The sequence below is a fragment of the Vicugna pacos genome, chromosome 21 (genome assembly GCF_048564905.1).
Source record: "Vicugna pacos chromosome 21, VicPac4, whole genome shotgun sequence".
In the NCBI taxonomy this organism is placed as follows: domain Eukaryota; kingdom Metazoa; phylum Chordata; class Mammalia; order Artiodactyla; family Camelidae; genus Vicugna; species Vicugna pacos.
This window is the reverse complement of record NC_133007.1, coordinates 7,424,775-7,442,963: the sequence shown is the minus strand read 5'-3', so window position 1 is coordinate 7,442,963 and position 18,189 is coordinate 7,424,775. Positions and strand designations below refer to the sequence as shown.

General features: G+C 45.2%; 1 protein-coding gene across 2 annotated transcripts in view; it reads left to right on the top strand.

Moving 5' to 3' along the window:
• Positions 1-822, top strand: part of CEP350 (centrosomal protein 350) — a 118,355-nt gene extending 117,533 nt beyond the window's left edge. For both annotated transcript variants that reach the window (XM_072946011.1, XM_015245676.3), the window contains exon 38: positions 625-822. In XM_072946011.1, the coding sequence (XP_072802112.1) occupies positions 625-789 (165 nt within the window). In that variant the 3' untranslated portion in view covers positions 790-822. The remainder of the gene's footprint in view (positions 1-624) is intronic.
• Positions 823-18,189: the final 17,367 nt, after the last annotated feature.

The following is an 18,189-nucleotide window of genomic DNA, read 5'->3' as shown; positions in this document are numbered from 1 at the left end:
AACGGTTCCTGCTCTTACAGAGGAGCCAAGCTTTTGCTTATCGACAAGGGCACTGTGGGGGGCTCATCTCGGTTTCTCTGAGAGGTGTAATGGGTAATGTCCTGAGCGTACATGTTTCTGCCATAGGGGCAAAAATGATTTCATTAGGACAGTGCTTCCTAAATTTTATATTGAGGAGGAAGTTAGTCAAAGAACAGATTTAATACTGAAGGCTGAAAGAACTCGTAAAAAGGAAAGCTGTGCAACTTTGAACAGATAAATTCATGGGAGACATGAATCTTCTATAGGGCACATGCTTCTTAGCTTTCCCAGACATGCTTCTCGCTCAGCACAGCTTGAGAAGCACGTAATTGTGGATATAGACAGCGTACTTGTAACCCTTAATGTCTATAAGATCCTGGAACATTGTCAGACTCCATTTCGGCAGATTTGAAGCCACTTTTATTTGACAATTGAATTTTTTCTAACTTTTTGCAACTTTTAAAGGGGTATTTGATGTCCTCTTATCTTACCTTTTTTCTCTTATTTCCTGGGACTGTAGTCCCATGGATGGGGCAAATATCATGTGTTTCCTAGCGTTCGTGTGACAGAAATTTTCTAACCTTTCTGTTTTCTGAATTCTAGGTACAGGAGCTCCACGAGGAGGAGGCACAGTGGGTGAACTATGATGAGGACGAGTTGTGTGTGAAGATGCAGCTAGCCGATGGGATCTTTGAGACCTTGATCCGAGATACTATTGATGTTCTGAATCAGATCAGTGAAAAACAGGGGAGAATGCTACTTGTGTGACATCTTGCAAATAAATCGAACACTGAGTGCTAATATGCGTCCTGGGCCTTTCTGCCTCCTGATACACACCCCATCTCCATCATAGCAAGAGTGCTTCCGGACCTTGTACCTGTTCTTAAAGACTACTGGTTTGGAGTTCACGGGACAATGCGGTATATCTGGTATTACAGCCTTTGCCTTTAGAGACTGTCCACTGGATTAACTGGTTATTTTTGGTGGGCAGGGTTGCACTCCTGATGTTGACACAGCCTGTTCCTACACCTCTTGTTAGCATCCCTGCCGGGTCTCAGATGAGGGCTGAAAACACCAGACTTACCTCTTAGCTTAGACTAGGGTATCACCTACCTTGAGTCTGAAGCCAGGCAGCAGAGGTTTACAGATAAGTGCATCATACCGTTTTTGAAAAGTAATCCTGGTTTATACCACGAAAGTCGTTAAGTAGACATGATAGTCTCCAGACAGTATTAACTCCTGAACCACTTTCAGATAGTCAGGCTTAATCATGTATGCCTATTCCACATTCTGGAGTTCATTTCATTTCTTTTTGAAGACCATTTTCTTCCATTGTTGCAATTTGAGCAGCACCAAGTGGACTGTCAAGTTAACAGAAGTCAGTGGTAGCCTTGCTTTCTGAGCACCATCTAAAGAATTTCAAACTTTTGCATTATTTTTTGTTTTCTCTCTGTGGGCATGGAAACAGAAAAGCGCCCCCGCTGAAGACTGGGCTCACGGGACTGGTGCAGGGCTGGTTCTTCTACCCCTTGTCTGCCCCTGCACTTTTCTTACTCCTTCTGAACCTCTACCAGCTGCTCCCAGAATCACAGATCCTCAGGACCATCTCAGGCATCCAGGCATGGCAGAAGTGGAGATAATTCATTTTGGCCTTCAAACTTTCAACTCCCATCTCTCCCCAAGAAGTCAGAGACGCTGTTACTTGAATGATTTGGGAAATGAGTGTGTGCACCAAAGACAAACAGATACTGTCGATTGTTTGTGTGCTTGTTTTGTGCTACAGAGCATTTTTTAATTTATTTTAAGATAAATTATTAAGTTGAAAATGTATGTCCCTATTCAGAAGTGAAAGATTCTTCCTGTAATAGTTAAACTTCTGTCTTGAAGCTTCTATGGTTCGTAGTCTTTGCACAGGAAACCTATGGTTTTAACAAGCCCATACACATATTGAAGAAAGCAGTTTAATTCAGTGAAACGAAGATGAGCTCTTCCAAGATCACCTGCAGTAGCAGGAATGGGATAACATGACTTACAGACACTGTAAAATCCAATTCTGCCTCTCTTGCAGCATTGCTTCTCACAACTATTACCTGGGAAAAAAAAGTACAGACTCCAGCTGCTACATCAGAGCATATCTGATGCTCTTCTGGGACCTCAGTAATCTGCCTTCTTGACTGGTTTCTCTTAATCAGTCCCATCCTTCTTCAAGTAATCTAGAAGAATGTGGATAATCTTAGGCGTGAATGTAAATGCCTTAACATTGAAGGTCCTGATTAGAAGCATGATACAAGACATCCACTGGATTCATACTTAAAAACATCCTGGAATGTTAATCTCGCTTCAAAACGTGTTAGGAAAACCCCAAAGATGGTATAATCTTTAAGTGTGCACATCCATTCATTTCTGCATCTTTCCTCCAAACTTGCCTTTGCGTCTCCAGTGTTTCACTATGCACACTTCCTCTCTGGTTTCATCTTGTCATTATGAGAAACTTACTGAAATAATCATTGGAATATTTGCATTTTGCACAATGACTGGTGTGATAGCTCTTGACAAATAAGGGAAGCACTGAAATGTGATTGGGTCTCAAGAGATGCTCAGATCGATGTCGCCAGCATTTCTTCTGGGCTTTTGCTGTTGAACTCTAGCCTTGTAGCCATAACGAGCAAACTAAGAGAAGATAGGGTTTCTTGGGGTTGTTAACCAGTAGTGTGGAGATACTATTTTCGTGTGGCCAAGGAAAAGCAAAGGCTGTTCTTTTCAGTCTATGTTATTTAGAAAGTGGAGAAACATCTTGTCTACATCCTTTGGCTATTTGTAGGATTAAACTGTCCTTATGATTATAGCTGCTGTAAATTTTTTATAAATGAATATAAAAATAATATAATAGGAATATAGGTTGTTTTTCTACATCCTCATTGTTTGGCCCTAAGTCAATTTTTAATAAAGTTTGTCTTTACTCTTTATGACATGATTCCAGAAAAGAAAAAAAAGTGATAGAAGTCTGTGGGATCAGCAGTCTGGACTCCAAGTTCCCTGGTAAGAATGCGGCGCAGCATGTGGCGGGGGTAGTCCTGACGTGCTCCAGGTGTCTTGGCTCTCTTGAGGACCCTGGGTTCCAGATGAGAGGCAGGGATGGCTCAGTCTTACTCTTTGCTAGAAAAGATTGTCCATAGTTTGGTAGCAGAAAAGAAAAGAATCTATAATTAGCAGATTTCTTATTATTTTAACTATTTGGGTATCATTAAAAAGCGGTTTATTGCGAGGATTAGGGATAACACACACAGATACCCCGCCACTCGCTCCATACTGGGATCTTTTTAATCAAGTTCTGCCTCTTAACCAAGAATCTAAACAACCCCTCTTTGTAACCTTCGTTCCTTCTCCCCACACTCCCATCCTCTTACTCTTTCTTCATAATTCCTCTAAGAAAAAGATCTTTGCATCAGCAGTAATATCTTTTAGAAAAGCACTATCAGAACTTAGTAGTAAACCAACATACAGGCTTCAGATTTATTTCTGAGTCCAAAATAATTTGTGCTATCCAGGGTACTACACTCTGGGTTAACAAGTACAGGGTATAGAGTCCCTCTTCAGGTCTAAACAGGAATTTTTACTCTAGGGAAAAAGTGGGAAGAGCTCAAAAGTAGTTAATGAGGAAGGTACTTTGTTTTTCTTTTAGCGAAAAGAAAGGAAAATTCCTTCTGTGACTACAGGTCTCTGAGAAATTATCTTTCAAAAGAGATTTCATTGCTCATAAGAGTGTTGTGGCCTATTGATAAAAACAATTTTGTTCACTTTCTTGTCTTGAAAAAAAGTGGCCTTAGCTTTTTGCAATACTTGAATAAAGTGTGTACTCGCACAGCGTTAGAGACTCATAACTTTTCTGCAAGAAGTTCAAACTTACATCTTCTTTTACTACCTTAAGAATACTAGTGAATAAAACATTAATTCAAAGAGCAAATGATAGAAACTACAATGATGTTTAATGCAAATTGTAGAAATTTACATGTTTACAAATCATCTTAAACTGGTTGTGCAGCAATTCAATAAAGTATCTTTGTATTATAAAAATGTGAAGAAAAACATGTAAACCGATGTAAAGGAGGTACTGTCATTTTAATTAACCTGTGTTTAATAGCTTTTCCTTCCGAACTTTGCAAAGCCTTCTCCGTAAACACGTTGCAAAGCGTCCCCTGGGAGGCCTGGCCTCCGTGTGTACTGTATTGTGCAGACATGAAAAACAAACCCGTTTACTGTGTATGTGTAAATAGCCTGATCATCAGGCCATTTTCAGCCAATAGACACATCCAGTGCAACTTTGCACAGAAGACGTAGGGTGTGGTTTGTAAGTATGATCTGTAAAATAACTGGGATGCGCTCCCATGTACACCTGTGTAAATAGATTTGTTAACTGAAATGTACTTTAAGAAAAGATAAAATCTGTAAATAAACTGATTTATAACTTAATTTCACGTCAGGTGTTCATTTTTTCACCCTTTGAGCCAAGTCTAGAAAGCTAGTCTCCGTAAGATTCACTTACTTCTCACTTCTTGCTGGGTAGCGGAGGGCTGCTGCTCAGGCAAGAGAGTCAGCCGAGCTGTGTCCAGGAGCTGCTCATGCAGATGCCACCCACAGGTCCACCCGAGCAGCCTGGGCCTTGGCAGTGACCACTCACTCACTCAGCAGCCGTTGAGCACACCTTCCTGTTCCGAGCGCTGTGCCCAGGGCTGGGGGAGAGCAAAGACGACAGACGTGGTCCCTGACCTCGTGGAGCTTCAGGTCTAATGAAAGATAGTCACCTAAAATAATTTCAAAACCAATGCATGACAAACTGCAGTATGTGCTGCAAAGGAGGCAGTCACAGGTTGGAATATATCATAAAAGGACCCAAAAAGGGTGGGGGGGTGGCTCAAAGAAGAGTTCCTTGATAAATTGTTACGTTGTGTTCTGTATTGGTGGGCTTCTTCCCTGTAATTCATGGCAAATTTTTCCCGAATGACCTGAATTCTGATCACCTTTACAAAGTAACACGTATGGGACAGTCACACAATTAAGCGGGTCACAAAGAAGAACAACTGTCTGATGACAAGGCATGGTGGCTATAGTTTCTAGAAATATGAGCTTGGAGAAGAATGGAGCTAGAGATACAGAAGAGTAACAGAATTTCAAAGGTGGGAGTCAGTGGCGTTCAGGACAATGAATCATCTCTGGTCCAATGAGTAAGAAGTAACCACCATCATCTCACCTGAATTCCTCTGGTAGCTCCCTCGTGGCTGTCTTCGCTACACTTTAACTCCTAGCACAACTGTGAACGTTAAAGAAATTCTCAGGAAAAGGTCCCATCCCACACAGCAGCCAGTTCTAAGAAATGCTTTGACCCATCAAACAGACTTGAGTGCCCACTATGCGCCAGGTACTATGTTTGTTGGTGAGTCACAGTAGTAATGTCAGCTTGAATCTTGGGGAAAAGACCAAAGCACTGTATCCTTGAGTCAAAATGTATGAAAATTAGAGATGGGAGGATGGCAGTTGATACAGCAGAGCCAAGGATGGTGAGGCCAACCTTGATGAGACCTGCAATGGTGAGGGCCGACAGAGGTGAACGCTGGAGAAATTAAGCCAAGTGTCCTACAAAATCCCGGAAAACTCTGGAAGTGCAGGCAGTGACGGCCACAGAGAGAGCTGTGAGGCATGGGAGTGTTTCACTGTTCACTGGGTGGCCAGACTGTGGCACCAAGGTTAAAAGGCAGTAAGTGCCACCCAGGGACGAAATCAAGGCCTCTGAGAACAGACAATGGCAGCCCAGGCTCAAGTACGGCTTTTCCTTACAGACAGAGTGGAGAGGAAGCACACAAGATCCAGCCCCTCACAACGCACGGCTCCCCCGCGGCCAGCAGGTCCATCCAAAGCCTCAGGGGGCGATGTGACCGCACACACCCAGCACGGTGCTGCAGGGAGGGACCCCAGCCTCTCCCATGGAGTCTGAAATACAGAACGCTGGGGGCATGCCTGAGGGCCACCGATGCAGGCTAAAGGAGCACACACTGAGCCTGAAATGGGAAAGGCGATGAGCCTGGCTCAGGCTGACGGCTCTGTCTCGGTAAGGAAGCAGCCCAGGCCCGTTCTTACGTGACTGTGCAGGAGGCGAGAAGTTGCACGTGACTGCCTTCCCCAACGGTGCACCCACCCACACCGCTCAGCCACCCACATAGCAGATAAAGCACATCAGATCCGGTAGGGCCGTCATTTGCCCCAAATGTGTAGGTGGAGCTGGGCTGATGGGCCCCTGAACAACCTGCATGGATACAGTTTGCTCACAGAGCCTCCCTGTCACTTTGAGACAGTTCTTTACCAGGGTCACCAAGAGAACCAGACCCAGGACAATGATCAGGCCTTCCTGGAGGACCGTCCTTAACCAGAAACCCCAGTGCCTGGACTAAGCCAACCAAAGAGGAGAAAAATTGAGCCTGGGGGCGGGGGGAGGGGGCTGCACGTGCACAGATGATAACCATCCCTCCCGAGCAAGCCGCTTGTCCTTCCCCGCGCTGCAGATACACCTGCAGCAAAAGGCATTGGCAATAACACAAACGCCACCCCGTTCTGCCAGCAGAGAATTGAGGGCCATTCAGGTCTAATGGCTAGTGTGTCATGATTCTTATTGGTCTAGAGGATAGTCCAAGTCACTGTGTACCAGCCGAGCCATTTAAATGGGAGTGTGGGACAAGAGGGACCTTGTTCTGGGACAACAAGCCTGGTGCTGTTCGAGTTTGCCGCCTCTCCCCCTGGCCACGCTGATTCTTACCAGCGTGTCGCGCAGGCACCTCAGAGGCATCTTAGAAGCCAGAAGACAGGTCAGAGTTCCCATTTCACTCCACTCCAGGAATCTCCGGAAGCCAGAGATGCTCTCTTTTACCACTTCTGTGGAATCCACCGCCCTGTTTCTTGACCCAAACCTTTCAGCCCAGTCATCCACCCGGGGAGGAAGCCACACCTGCGTGAACCTGCCATACCCTGTAACACCGCCCTGAGTCAGAGATCCCAGCACGACGGGGGGAAACCCTAGTGCCCCAGGTTCTGTCATCCCACCCCCATCCCTGTGGTGTCTCCCAGGAGGGAGGTGCCAAAGGTAGCAGTGTCTCCACGTTTGAACTGGGGGGTCCTACTGGGGACGTCCCTGTGGCCCCGATCACAAGTGACCCCCAGGAAGTGTGCTCCAGCCGGAGAAGAAGGATGATTGGGTTTACTGGGGTTGGGATTCGGCCGGTGCAGCCTAATCAGGCAACTGCCTGGTCCTCCACCCACTTCAAGTTCAGTGTAACCTGCCGTGTGTCGGAGAGTCGGTGCTTCATGTTCAAATGATTTTTCTTAAGCGGGAGTATCATCCAGCCAGTTGGGGTTTTTTGATGGCCTTTGTGTATGTAGTTGTTGCTTGAGCTGCTTCCTTCAGTGTTTTCTCGCCCCATCTGTCCGGGGTGATGGGGAGCATGAAAGCTCCAGCCAGGTCACAGGAACAGGTCCATCGCTGTGTTTGGGGAGCTGTGAATGTGGTGTCTTGATTAGATGGGAAGTTCGTTGGCTATCATATGGCAAAGGTGTTTTTTTTAAGCAGCAGTAACCGCAGTAGTGGTCTCTGTGTCTACACGGTGTGGAATATGTGTCCACGTGGTGAGTCACTGGAATCCATGACTGGGGAGTCATGGTCCAGTGTGGTCAGTTTGCCACATCTGTGTGGGGCCTAAGCCCACTCAGTGGGGCCCAGGTTGTCGTGCTGCACGGCCTGCACTCGCCGGCAGGAGTCACACGACTTTGTTGTGTCTTTGGCTTTCATTTTGGTGATTGAGTCATTGTGATTTGGTCCAGTTTTTGTATTTGAGGTGGAATTTTATGTTCTGTCCCCATATGGCCCCAACGGGCAGCCATGGTGATTTGCTGAGTGCACGTTAGTTTAGCTCATGAGTTTTGTTTTGTCTTTTAATTTGTTCTTTATTACAAGCATTAATATGAGTGATGAGTATCGTTTTTTCTTCAGTCTACAAACTGTTGTTACAGTCCCTGTCCCCACACAGGGAAGCCCTTAGTAGTTCAATTATTAATTTGTCAGTTACTGGCTCATATAGTAGCCCATTTGTAACAGCCCATGAGTCTGCAAATAAGTAGCAGGGAGTCGCTGTTGGAGTGGCCTGTTGTTAGCCATCCTCGTTGCAGGGAGCTTGGCCCACTGGGCAGAGTGGTCTTGTCTGGACTTGGTGGAAAAGTGGTCGTCCTTGGAGAAGGTGGCCACCATGGCCTAAAAGACTCTACCAGCTTTGGGTTCCACAGCTGGACATCTTTGAACCATGGGCCCCGCCTAATTAAGGTCAGGGTGGGAGCACCCCCCCCCCCCAGTAGAGCCTCCTTTGGCCAAGCAGCTCCTTGTTTATGGAGTCAACCAGCCCCCCAGGGTCCTGGATGGGCTCCGTCTTGGAGGCACTGTTTCTATTTGATGATGGAGTTTAGTTCAGCCTGTCCTGTTTTATTACTGGGATTGGTGGGCACCCACGTGAGGACGGGCCGATTAGGTTGTAAGGAACCATAGGGCACTTCAGGGGTCAGGCACTCTTTTCAGTAAGGCCCAACAGTAGCCTGGAAGTTGACATTTGGACGGAGTGTCTCTGGCGGCTGCCTTGGGTAATTAATGTGTCCAAACCCAAGGGGCCAACCCTCATGGGTAGGAGTTGCCAAAGGCCCTAGTTTCACAGGGCTGGTGGGCTTCACTGCCCAACGGCAGGGCCCGCATCACAGTTTGTTGTGTGGTCTCTGGGGCCTGCTGTTGTTGGAAGTGCCACAACGTGGGTAACCCTGACAAGAGAGGCCAAAAGAATACGCAGACGCGGTCCACGTTGTCTTCAGTAGCCACGTGGGCCTACCAGTTGACGAGTCTCATTTTTGTGGGTAGGAACTGTCAGGGACAGTAATGTTAGCTTAATCCTGTTGGGAATTTTCTTTTGATTACTGGCCCTGGGGCTTCCAGGAACAGCAGTTGTCCAGTAGGTTGATGGCCCAGCCTGCATGTGTCAGTGCCCATGACTTTATGCAAGACCTGGTCAACTTGTTTCTTAGCTAAGCTGGCAGTGACGATGGCTGATCAGCAGAGTGGATGACGAGCACTCCAGGGGGTAGCTGGGCATGTTCCAGATCTAGCCCTACTGCTGTTGGCGTATTGCAGGGCGTGTGAGCTTTCCCCGCAGAAGTACAGCCAAAGTACACTGCAGGTCATTCCGTGTGAACACACGCTGGCCTTGATCCTTGCCCTGCAGAGGGACTGACAAAAGGCATCATCCAGATCAGTAAAGGTATACCAGGCTCCCATGTGCTCCATCACCACCCAGGTGGCGGCAGTGATGTTGGGTTCTGAGAGGCCAAGGGTGGCACCTTGGCATTTAATTTGTGATTGTCCACTGCCAGCCTCCAGGCCCCTGGGGCCTTTTTACCAGCCAGACTGGGCTGTTAAGCTGCAATGAACCGGTGTGTAACATCCCTGCCTGCAGCAAGACATGAATAACAAAGTAATGTCTTTTTCCCCACCTGGTATATAGCACGGCTTCTGTTGAATATTCCGTTGGAGTTTGGGTAACAGGTGGCAGGTGGGAGAGGATGTTCCACTGTTATGTCTTTGAACAGTTCTTTCTTGTGAAGGGGCATCGACCCTCTGGCAGCGGAGATGTTGTGTCACGAGCTCCCAAAATGTCAATAACAATCAGTGGTGGGAGCCATGGTCACCAGCATTCGAAATGGCCCAAAGCACATGTGAACCCGTCTGCTGTGGTCACCAAGTTTATCCCCAAATCCATCAGCTTACTGCCACCCCTGTGGGAACCTGTGATTATTAAGATTTGGGCACCAGTATCTTAAAAACTCCATGAACGTCTGAATCCCCGCCTTTTTTCATCCTAACAGGGCTATAGGGCTGCTTATCCCCGATGGGGACGCAGAGACCTTGGCCCATCCCTAGCCGTGCCATCCGGCCTGGGCCATTTGGGTTTCAGCGCTCCTTTAGCAACAGACATACCAACTAGGCTACAGCAGACTCCCTGGCTCTGATCCATATCTGTGTTTCAGCTTTTGTATTTTATTTTCAGAGAAAGACCTCATCTTAACAGTTTTGTATGCACAAGTTTCAATCCCCAGTACCTCCATTAAAATAAACAAATAAATAAAACTAATAACCCCCCAAAAAAAAACAAACAAAAATTAGGGATAAATTGGGAATTTGAGACTTGCAAATATTAATTCCTATATATAGAATAGATTAAAAAAACAAATTTCTTTTGTATAGCACAGGGAATTATCAATTTAATATCTTACAGTAACCTATGATGATAAAGAATATGAAAGGGAATAGATGTATATGTATGACTGAAACATTACACTGTACACTAGAAATTGACTTTGACATTGTAACTGATGATACTCCAATGAAAAAAAAAAAACCAGTATTCTTTCCAGCAATGCCATGAGTGGTTTTGTATTTAGCGAAAATAGATCTTACTTGAGGCCTGCAAGTGACCTGGACACGGTGCAGCTCCCTGGGGCCCCTGATTTCCCTGGTATGTCTTCGTCTTCTGTGACCTCTGGGAAACTGCGGGGGTTGGCAGGAGTGTGAAGTCAGCCAAGAGCCCAGGTGTAGTTTTCCTGTCTTTCTAGGGCCACCTCTTATGTCTCCACCCTCATCCATCCAGTTAACGCATCAAAGTGCACAGGCAGACTTGTGGAACCCCAGTTGCTCTGTTGGCAGAGGGTACCTAAGACCTTCTCCGAAGCCTCAGGACCCGCAGGGAGCTGGCATTACTCTGGGACAGGGTGACGGGGGACGAGTCCTTCCGCTTCCACCATGCCTTCTCAGCAGCCCTGCGCACAGCGCCAGATCTGCTTCACCCGCTCACTCAGCGAGTGGCCAGACCATGGGGCCAAGGTCCAAGGCAAGTAAGCGCCACCCAGGGAAGAAATCAAGGAGGTTGCGGAGAACAGACAACTGCACGCAAGGCTCAGTGGCACCGTTTCCCTACAGAAAGAGCGGAGATAAAGTGCACAAGATCCAGTCCCTCGGTTCCCCGCGGCCAGTGGGTCCACTCTGAAGCCAGTATCACCCCACTCGGTGTTGCAGTGGAAGGACCCCGACAGCCCCCGTGGGGTCTGAAATACTGAAAGCTGGGGGCGTGCCTGGCGGCCACTGACACATGCGCTTAAGCAGAGCAAAGGCGCACGCCCTGAGTCTGAGGCAGGGAAGGGGACTTCCCGCAATGTGATAAGCCAGGCACTGGCTGTGAGGACTCCACCTCTTGGTAAGGAAGTGTTCCAGGCCCGAGGCCCATTCTTCTGTGACCGTGCAGGAGGCGCGAAGCCTTGTGTGACTCTGTTTCCCAGCAACGATAAAGACAGAGAAACTGAATGAAGTCTGAAAGGAGCGGGTAGACTCCCCTGTTGCCCGCCTTTACCTAGAGGACCCGGGTCACTGATGATCCCCTTGTCAGTGCCCTCGGGGGAAGACTATTCTCTGAGACACTGAACCGGAGAGGCCCTGGACTCGAGGACTCCGGGTACAACAAAGCACAAAAATGAGGCAACAGCCTGAAAGTAAGGATTAAGTTAAAGTCTGTGAACTGAATGGAAGAATCCAGTGAGGTTTATTCAGAGCCCCCGCCCCAGGAAGAAGAGGGGAGGACCCTCCTCTGGGAAGACGGAAGGGCCTTGGAGGAAAAACCCATAGTTACTGACGTCTGGAGATTCCTCCTGAGAAGAAGCTGGACGGCTACCCGATCTCCTTCCAGTAAAGCTGGCCAGTCCAAGGACCCACCCACGCCCCCTGAGTTAGTCATCACATTTTTAGCGCATCACCCACACGTGAACCATCAGCCAATCATCTCCAGACAACTGAAGGAAGCTTCCTATGTGAAATAGACCAAATGAAAAAAAAAATAAAAAAAGGAATTCTGGTGAGACAATGCATGGCACAGAAGAAACCATCACACAGAACAAAAACTGTCATTAAAATTAAAATCCTGAGATAGCAGAAACACTCCTGTATACATAAAATAGGAATGAGATGCTGTAAAAGAGGAAAAGAGTCAGACAGAAAGATACAGCTCTTGGAAATTAAAAGTACAGTAGCCATAATTTTAAATTCAGTAAAAAAGTTAGAAGATAAAGTTGAGGAAATCTCCTAGAAAGTAAAACAAAAAGTAGCTAAGAAATAGGAAAAAAGAAAAACTAGAGAACCAATCCAGGAAATGCAACATCTAACTAACTGGACATTTAGTAAGAACAGAGGAAACAGGAGGAAATTATACAAGAAAAAATTCCGGAACTTCAATATCTGAGTTTCCTGTTGAAAGTGAGTCCAGTGAGTGCCCAGCACAATAAATAACCCCCCAGTAATGCATGTCGTTGGGAACCATCAGGACTCTGTGGGTAAAGAAATTATTCTAAAAGTTTCTGTAAAGAAAAATCAAACATTGCATATAAGAGATGATGAACAAAAATGTCACCACTCTCTTGAGCAAAAAACACTAGAGTCCTTAAGAAAATACAGCAGAATTTTCAAAAACTGACTGAAAATTATTTTCATCCAAAAGTCTGTGCTCGGCCAAATGATCAATCACGTGTTAAAGCAGAATGTGGACACGTTCAGAAATGCTAAGTCTCTCCTTCTCAAGCATCCTTTTTCATAAACCATGAAAGGTAAAGACCTGACACCCAGAAACAAGGGATCTATTCCAGAAGACTGAGGGAAACTCCCAGGATGACAGGCGTCCTGCACACCCACGGAGCCGTCCGTCCAGACTGGAGCAGAGGGGCCAGAGCTCCAGAAGGAAGGTCTACAGGTGGGAAGGAAGAGGGAAGAGGGAGGAGTAAATAACCTGATGGTTTAACAAGGTGAAACCTAATTGGGAAGCTGTTGGAAGGTGAGGGAAGACTTGGTAATAGGTTCAAAGAAGAGTGAGTAATGAAAAAATGAGGAAAAACAGTGTGGTACAAATAGGGAAAAATCACGATACACTTCTTGGCTCAGCTATGAACAATATTTACAGTTACAATAATGTAAACATTGAATATTGTGATATTATCATATTGAGTGGAAGGGGGAAGGGCAGGGATATATCAGAGAGCTAAATCTGCATCTACCATATCAGCAAGTCTGTGGTTATGTGTCAACTTGGCCAGGTCACAGTACCCAGATATTTGATCAAACACCAACCTAGATGTCTCTATGAAAGTATTTCTAAGATAAGATTAACATTTAATATGAAAACAAACATATGGATGTATATGCGTAAGTGGGATTGTGCTGTACATCAGAAATTGACACATTGTAGTTGACTGTACTTCAATTTTTAAAAATTAACATTTTAATCAGTAGACTTTGAATAAAGCTGATTATCCTTCACAATGTGGTGGGCTTTGTCCAATCAGGTGAAGGACTTAAGAGTGAGAAGGGAAAAAAGACTGAGGTCCCGCAGGGAAGAGGGAATTCTGCCCCCAAAATTGCTTCTGGACTCAAGTTGCAATATCAGCTCTTCCCTAGTTCTCCAGGTTGCCGGTTTGCTTTTGTAGATTTTGTACTTGCCAACCCCTACAATTGCACAAGCCAATTCCTTAGTCCATCTCTCTCTCTACACACACACATTCCATTGGTTCTGCTTCTCTGGAGAACCCTGAGGAATACAGGAAGTCAATAGCTAAAGGATAAGAATACCAAGGTAAAGACCAACACAAAGATGTTGAAATGAAGTGATGGACAAAGGGTGCCTCTGGGTGATGGAAAAAGCAGAATGAGACAGAAGACTGCTCCGTGTGTGTGTTTAATTAAAAGTCTTTCTTCCCTATGAACAAGTATCACCTTGGTAAGGAAAACTAATATTCTCTCTCCCTAAAAATAAAGCATCACCAGAAAGAACATATTCAGCCTCTCTTCATTTGCTTCCCTAAACGTGCACAGGGCACATTTAGACAGAATTGTATATCCCCTTTCATTTTCTAACTTCAACACTAGTCAGTACAGTTGCCTACAGAAGTTAACTTTGAGCCACAGCTTTTCAACCTAAATATTTATCATTTCAGCTAAGAATTAGACTCAAAGTAATTAAAAAGTGTTGCTGTCATGCTTAATTTGAGTAGTGCACTTAACATAATTTAAACTATTTTGGTAGTTTTGTCTATAAAAAAAGATTAAAAATGTGTGTTTGATTGTAGATAGACAGTGCAAGGAAAAGAATCGTCTAATTATGTCACCAACTAGTGGCCTCAGTGTGTCAACCTGTGCAGAACTATACTCAGGAGGCCAAAGCTTCCCTCGGCTCTATGACTCTATAATCTCTTAAAATTTATTTTGCTGTCTTGATACTGGCATCTTCGGCAAGCAGATATCAGATTTTCTTGTGCTTTTGTTTTGAATAAGAATATCACTTAAAAACACATTTTATGCAAGTTGTCTTAAGAATACACATCAGGAAACTCAAAACCACTCTTTAAGCTCCAAACACATTCCAGGCTTCTGAGTTTCCACAGCACAAAGAGGCAGGTGTGATGACCCATTTTAAACACAGTCAAAATATTTTGAAAAATAATAATCATCTAAATAACTTCCCTAATTGGTCTGTCAGTGTTATTACTACTATTTTGAGAAAATTAAACAATTAGATGAGCTAAGTGGAATTTTAAAACGCCAAATTCCTACCGTGAGTCTCAAGGTGGCATTTCCTCAATTAGGGAAAAAGGGGTAGAAAAGGCATTTATTCAAGAATTCTTTGGGAGCAGCAATATTGATCATCCCTGCTTCTGGCCTTTGAGATCCTCATCTTTTTTTTTAATGTGTGTGTGTGTGTGTGTGTATATATATATATTTATATATATATTTTTTTTTATTGAAGTGTAGTCAGTTTACTGTGTTGCGTCAGTTTCTGGAGTACAGCATAATGCTTTAGCCATACATAAATATACATGTATTTGTTTTCATATTCTTTTTCACCATAAGTTACTACAAGATACTGAATATAGTTCCCTGTGCTGTACAGTATGAATTTATTGTTCATCTATTTTATATAAATTAGTGAGATCCTTATCTTGTTAATTCTACTTTCCTCACAGTAGAACTGCCCCAAATATACATAGTATCAGAGTTTGTCTTAAGAAGTATCTGTCCTGTTTTTTTCATTTTGAGGGGCTTAGAATGAAAGACTGGAGAATCTGCTAGTTTCTGGTGCAGATGATGAACCATGTAAGAGTTTTGCTCTTCAAAGAGGGCCCAATGATCAGAAACAAGACCATTTTGGTTTCTACATCTTTGCTTATAAAAAGAGCTAAAGATCTCAATGTATGGAATAACCAATATGAAAAATAAATTTTACTGAGAAGAAACAGCAGCTAATATGCATTTGACTGCCAAGAACAGAATTCTTGACTCAGAGTAGATCAACGAGAAGGGCTTACACTTCTCACAGAACGAAGAGTCCAGAGGCAGACAGCGCCAGGGGGTCAGGGGCTGCAGGATGTCAGAGCTTTGTGTCAACCTGATTCCCTTTGATTTTCTTGCTCATGACGGCTGGGTAGCCAGAACAGCTCTGAGTACCTTGTCCTCACACAACATTCAGAGGGAGAAGGGAGGGAAGGGACGCTATTTAACCTTATTCTCTTCTAGTCAGTGAGTGAAATTATTCTCAGAGATTACAGCGGGTAATTCGTTTAAAATGATGTTAGAGAATGAATACGTGTTCCCTGAAGCCGAGGGACCAAGGCCTTTGTACTTTTTTCCACCCTGACTCCCACTTCTTCTAATTTATCTTTATTGTTATTATTTTCTCTGCTATTGTAGCTTTTTGTCCATTAAATGTTTCGGTGAGAAAAGAAAGAACTGAGAAGTTACCCATATAAGCAAAAAAGAAACACATGCTTATGTGAGCAAAAAAAGTTCAAAGTTCAACATTTTCAACTTAAAAACATTGTAAATGATCCCCCTAAGTCCCAGCAATCTTCCCCCAAAGTGTCACCGGCCACAACACCTTCCTCAAATTGTAAGTGAGACTCAGAAAGTGAGCATCCGGAATTCTCAGTTTCTGAGGGCGGGCTGCACAGGTAAGGGAGAGGAATGGGGCTGAGGTTGTTTATTTCACAACCAGTGGTGTCTGTGAATGTGTGTATCACAAGCTGCTGACTTGCTTGACAAAATGATGAATTTGTGACTAAATAAAGGTGTAACTGAGTAGCACCTGCTGACTGTTGTGTCACCATTGTGCCCTATTATGACCAGAAGGCCTTGAGCACTCGACTTCTCCATCCCTCCACCCTGGGGCACAGCCACATGCCAGATAGCCCCCAAATGGAGCAACTTCTCCAGCTTGAAAAGCACCAGAGAAGAAGCCATTATTCCTGGTCTCATTCATCATCCAGGTCTTCAAATTTCCCTTGCATGGGCTCTGATCAGGATATGAAGCCAAAACACACACGTGCTAAGAACATCATCAGATAATGCCCATCCACGGCTAGGTTCATCTACCCATTCATTCATTCCGCAAATGTCCATGACTTTCTGGCACCATTCTATGCACTGTGGATCCAAACAGAAAACAAGAAGGTCCCTTTTCTAATCGCTTACATTCTAGTGTGAGGAGATAGATAATAAACAAGAAAAGCCATGTGATATGAGGGTAGCTAGATGACAGGAAAGAGCCACCGTGAGAAAATCTGAGGCAAGAGCACTGCAGGCAGAGGGAGCAGCCCTCTAAGGTGGGAATGAGGAATAGAAAACAGACAGGTGTGGCTGCAGCACCATGAGCAAGGGAGAGTGGGAGATGCCGAGATGGGCTCGTTGCACAAAGGGCTTTGCAGGCCGCGGTGCTGGGCTGGGATTTATTCATGGAATAGTACGTCTCCTTGGACAGTTGTAGCCAAGGGAGTGACACAATCAAGTCTTTAAAAAAATTTGTTTTATTTTACTCTTTGGTGGGGAAAGGAGGTAATTAGGTTTATGTTTTTCTTCATTTATTTAATGGAGGTACTGGGGATTGAACCCAAGATGTGCATGCTAAGCACACAGCCTACCATTGAGCCATACCTTCCCCCACTTAAAAATTGTTTTAATTGAAGTATAGTTGCTGTACAATATTATATGTTACAGGTGTATGATATAGTGATTCGCAATTTTTAAAGATTATACTCCATTTATAGTTATTATAAAATATTGGCTGCATTCCCCGTGTTGTACATTACAGCCTTATAGCTTATTTATACCTGATAGTTAAAAGCTCTCTCTGGCTGCTGGGTGCAGGATGGATTCTAATGGGGCAAGTGGTGAAGATGAACAACGAATTAAGAAGCTGTCGCAGGGGAAGATGGTGACGTGGACTGGAGAGTGAGCTGTAAAGGGAGATCAGGAGAGCGAGGGGCCGCCTCTTAGAGCAGAGGCTGCAGGACTGCTGCTGGGCAAAATGGGGTGCTGATGGCAAGGCAGGCTTTGGCCTGACGTCCGCGGCTGGTGGGCCACTGACGGAGATGAGGAAGGCCGGGCTTGGAGGCACTTGTCACTTCAGGTACTCAGCGGTGGCGAGGACAACCGTGGTCTATGCTACCAAAGAAACGTCTCAGAAGGGCGTGGGTCCCGACAAAGAGATGGCTAAAAGAAAGCCTCACGCAGCAGGAAAACACGAGCACAAGTGGAAAGGCAGCTGCCGAATTGGAGCAGGGTTCACGTGGGGAGGATGGGGTTGGAGAGACGTGATGAGACCACACGCAGGCCATTTTTAATTTCATTTAGTAAACGATTCCTCTCATCAGTTCTTGAGCACAGGGTGACCACTGTGCGGCAGCGAGGAGCGTCTGGACGGTGGGCAGCCTCAGGGGAGGGTCCACTGGCCCCTGCCAAGAGGCCTCATGAAGGGGCATTAATCACTTCGGGTGACTGACCACAACCGGGGTCTGTTCCCCAAGCTGAGAGGTGGAGAAACGGGAATGTATCAGTTCTCCCAGAGATGAGCAGGTTCTCCGGAGAAATTAGGGTAAGTTTCATAAACTGAAGCATAAACCAGAAAGCCTCCTTACTGACTTAAAGGGGTATCAATTTCTGAAGAGCCGAACACCTCCATCTTCCATCCAAGGCTGTGCCCCCTCCCTTCCCCATTCCCAGAAGCTGCAGGG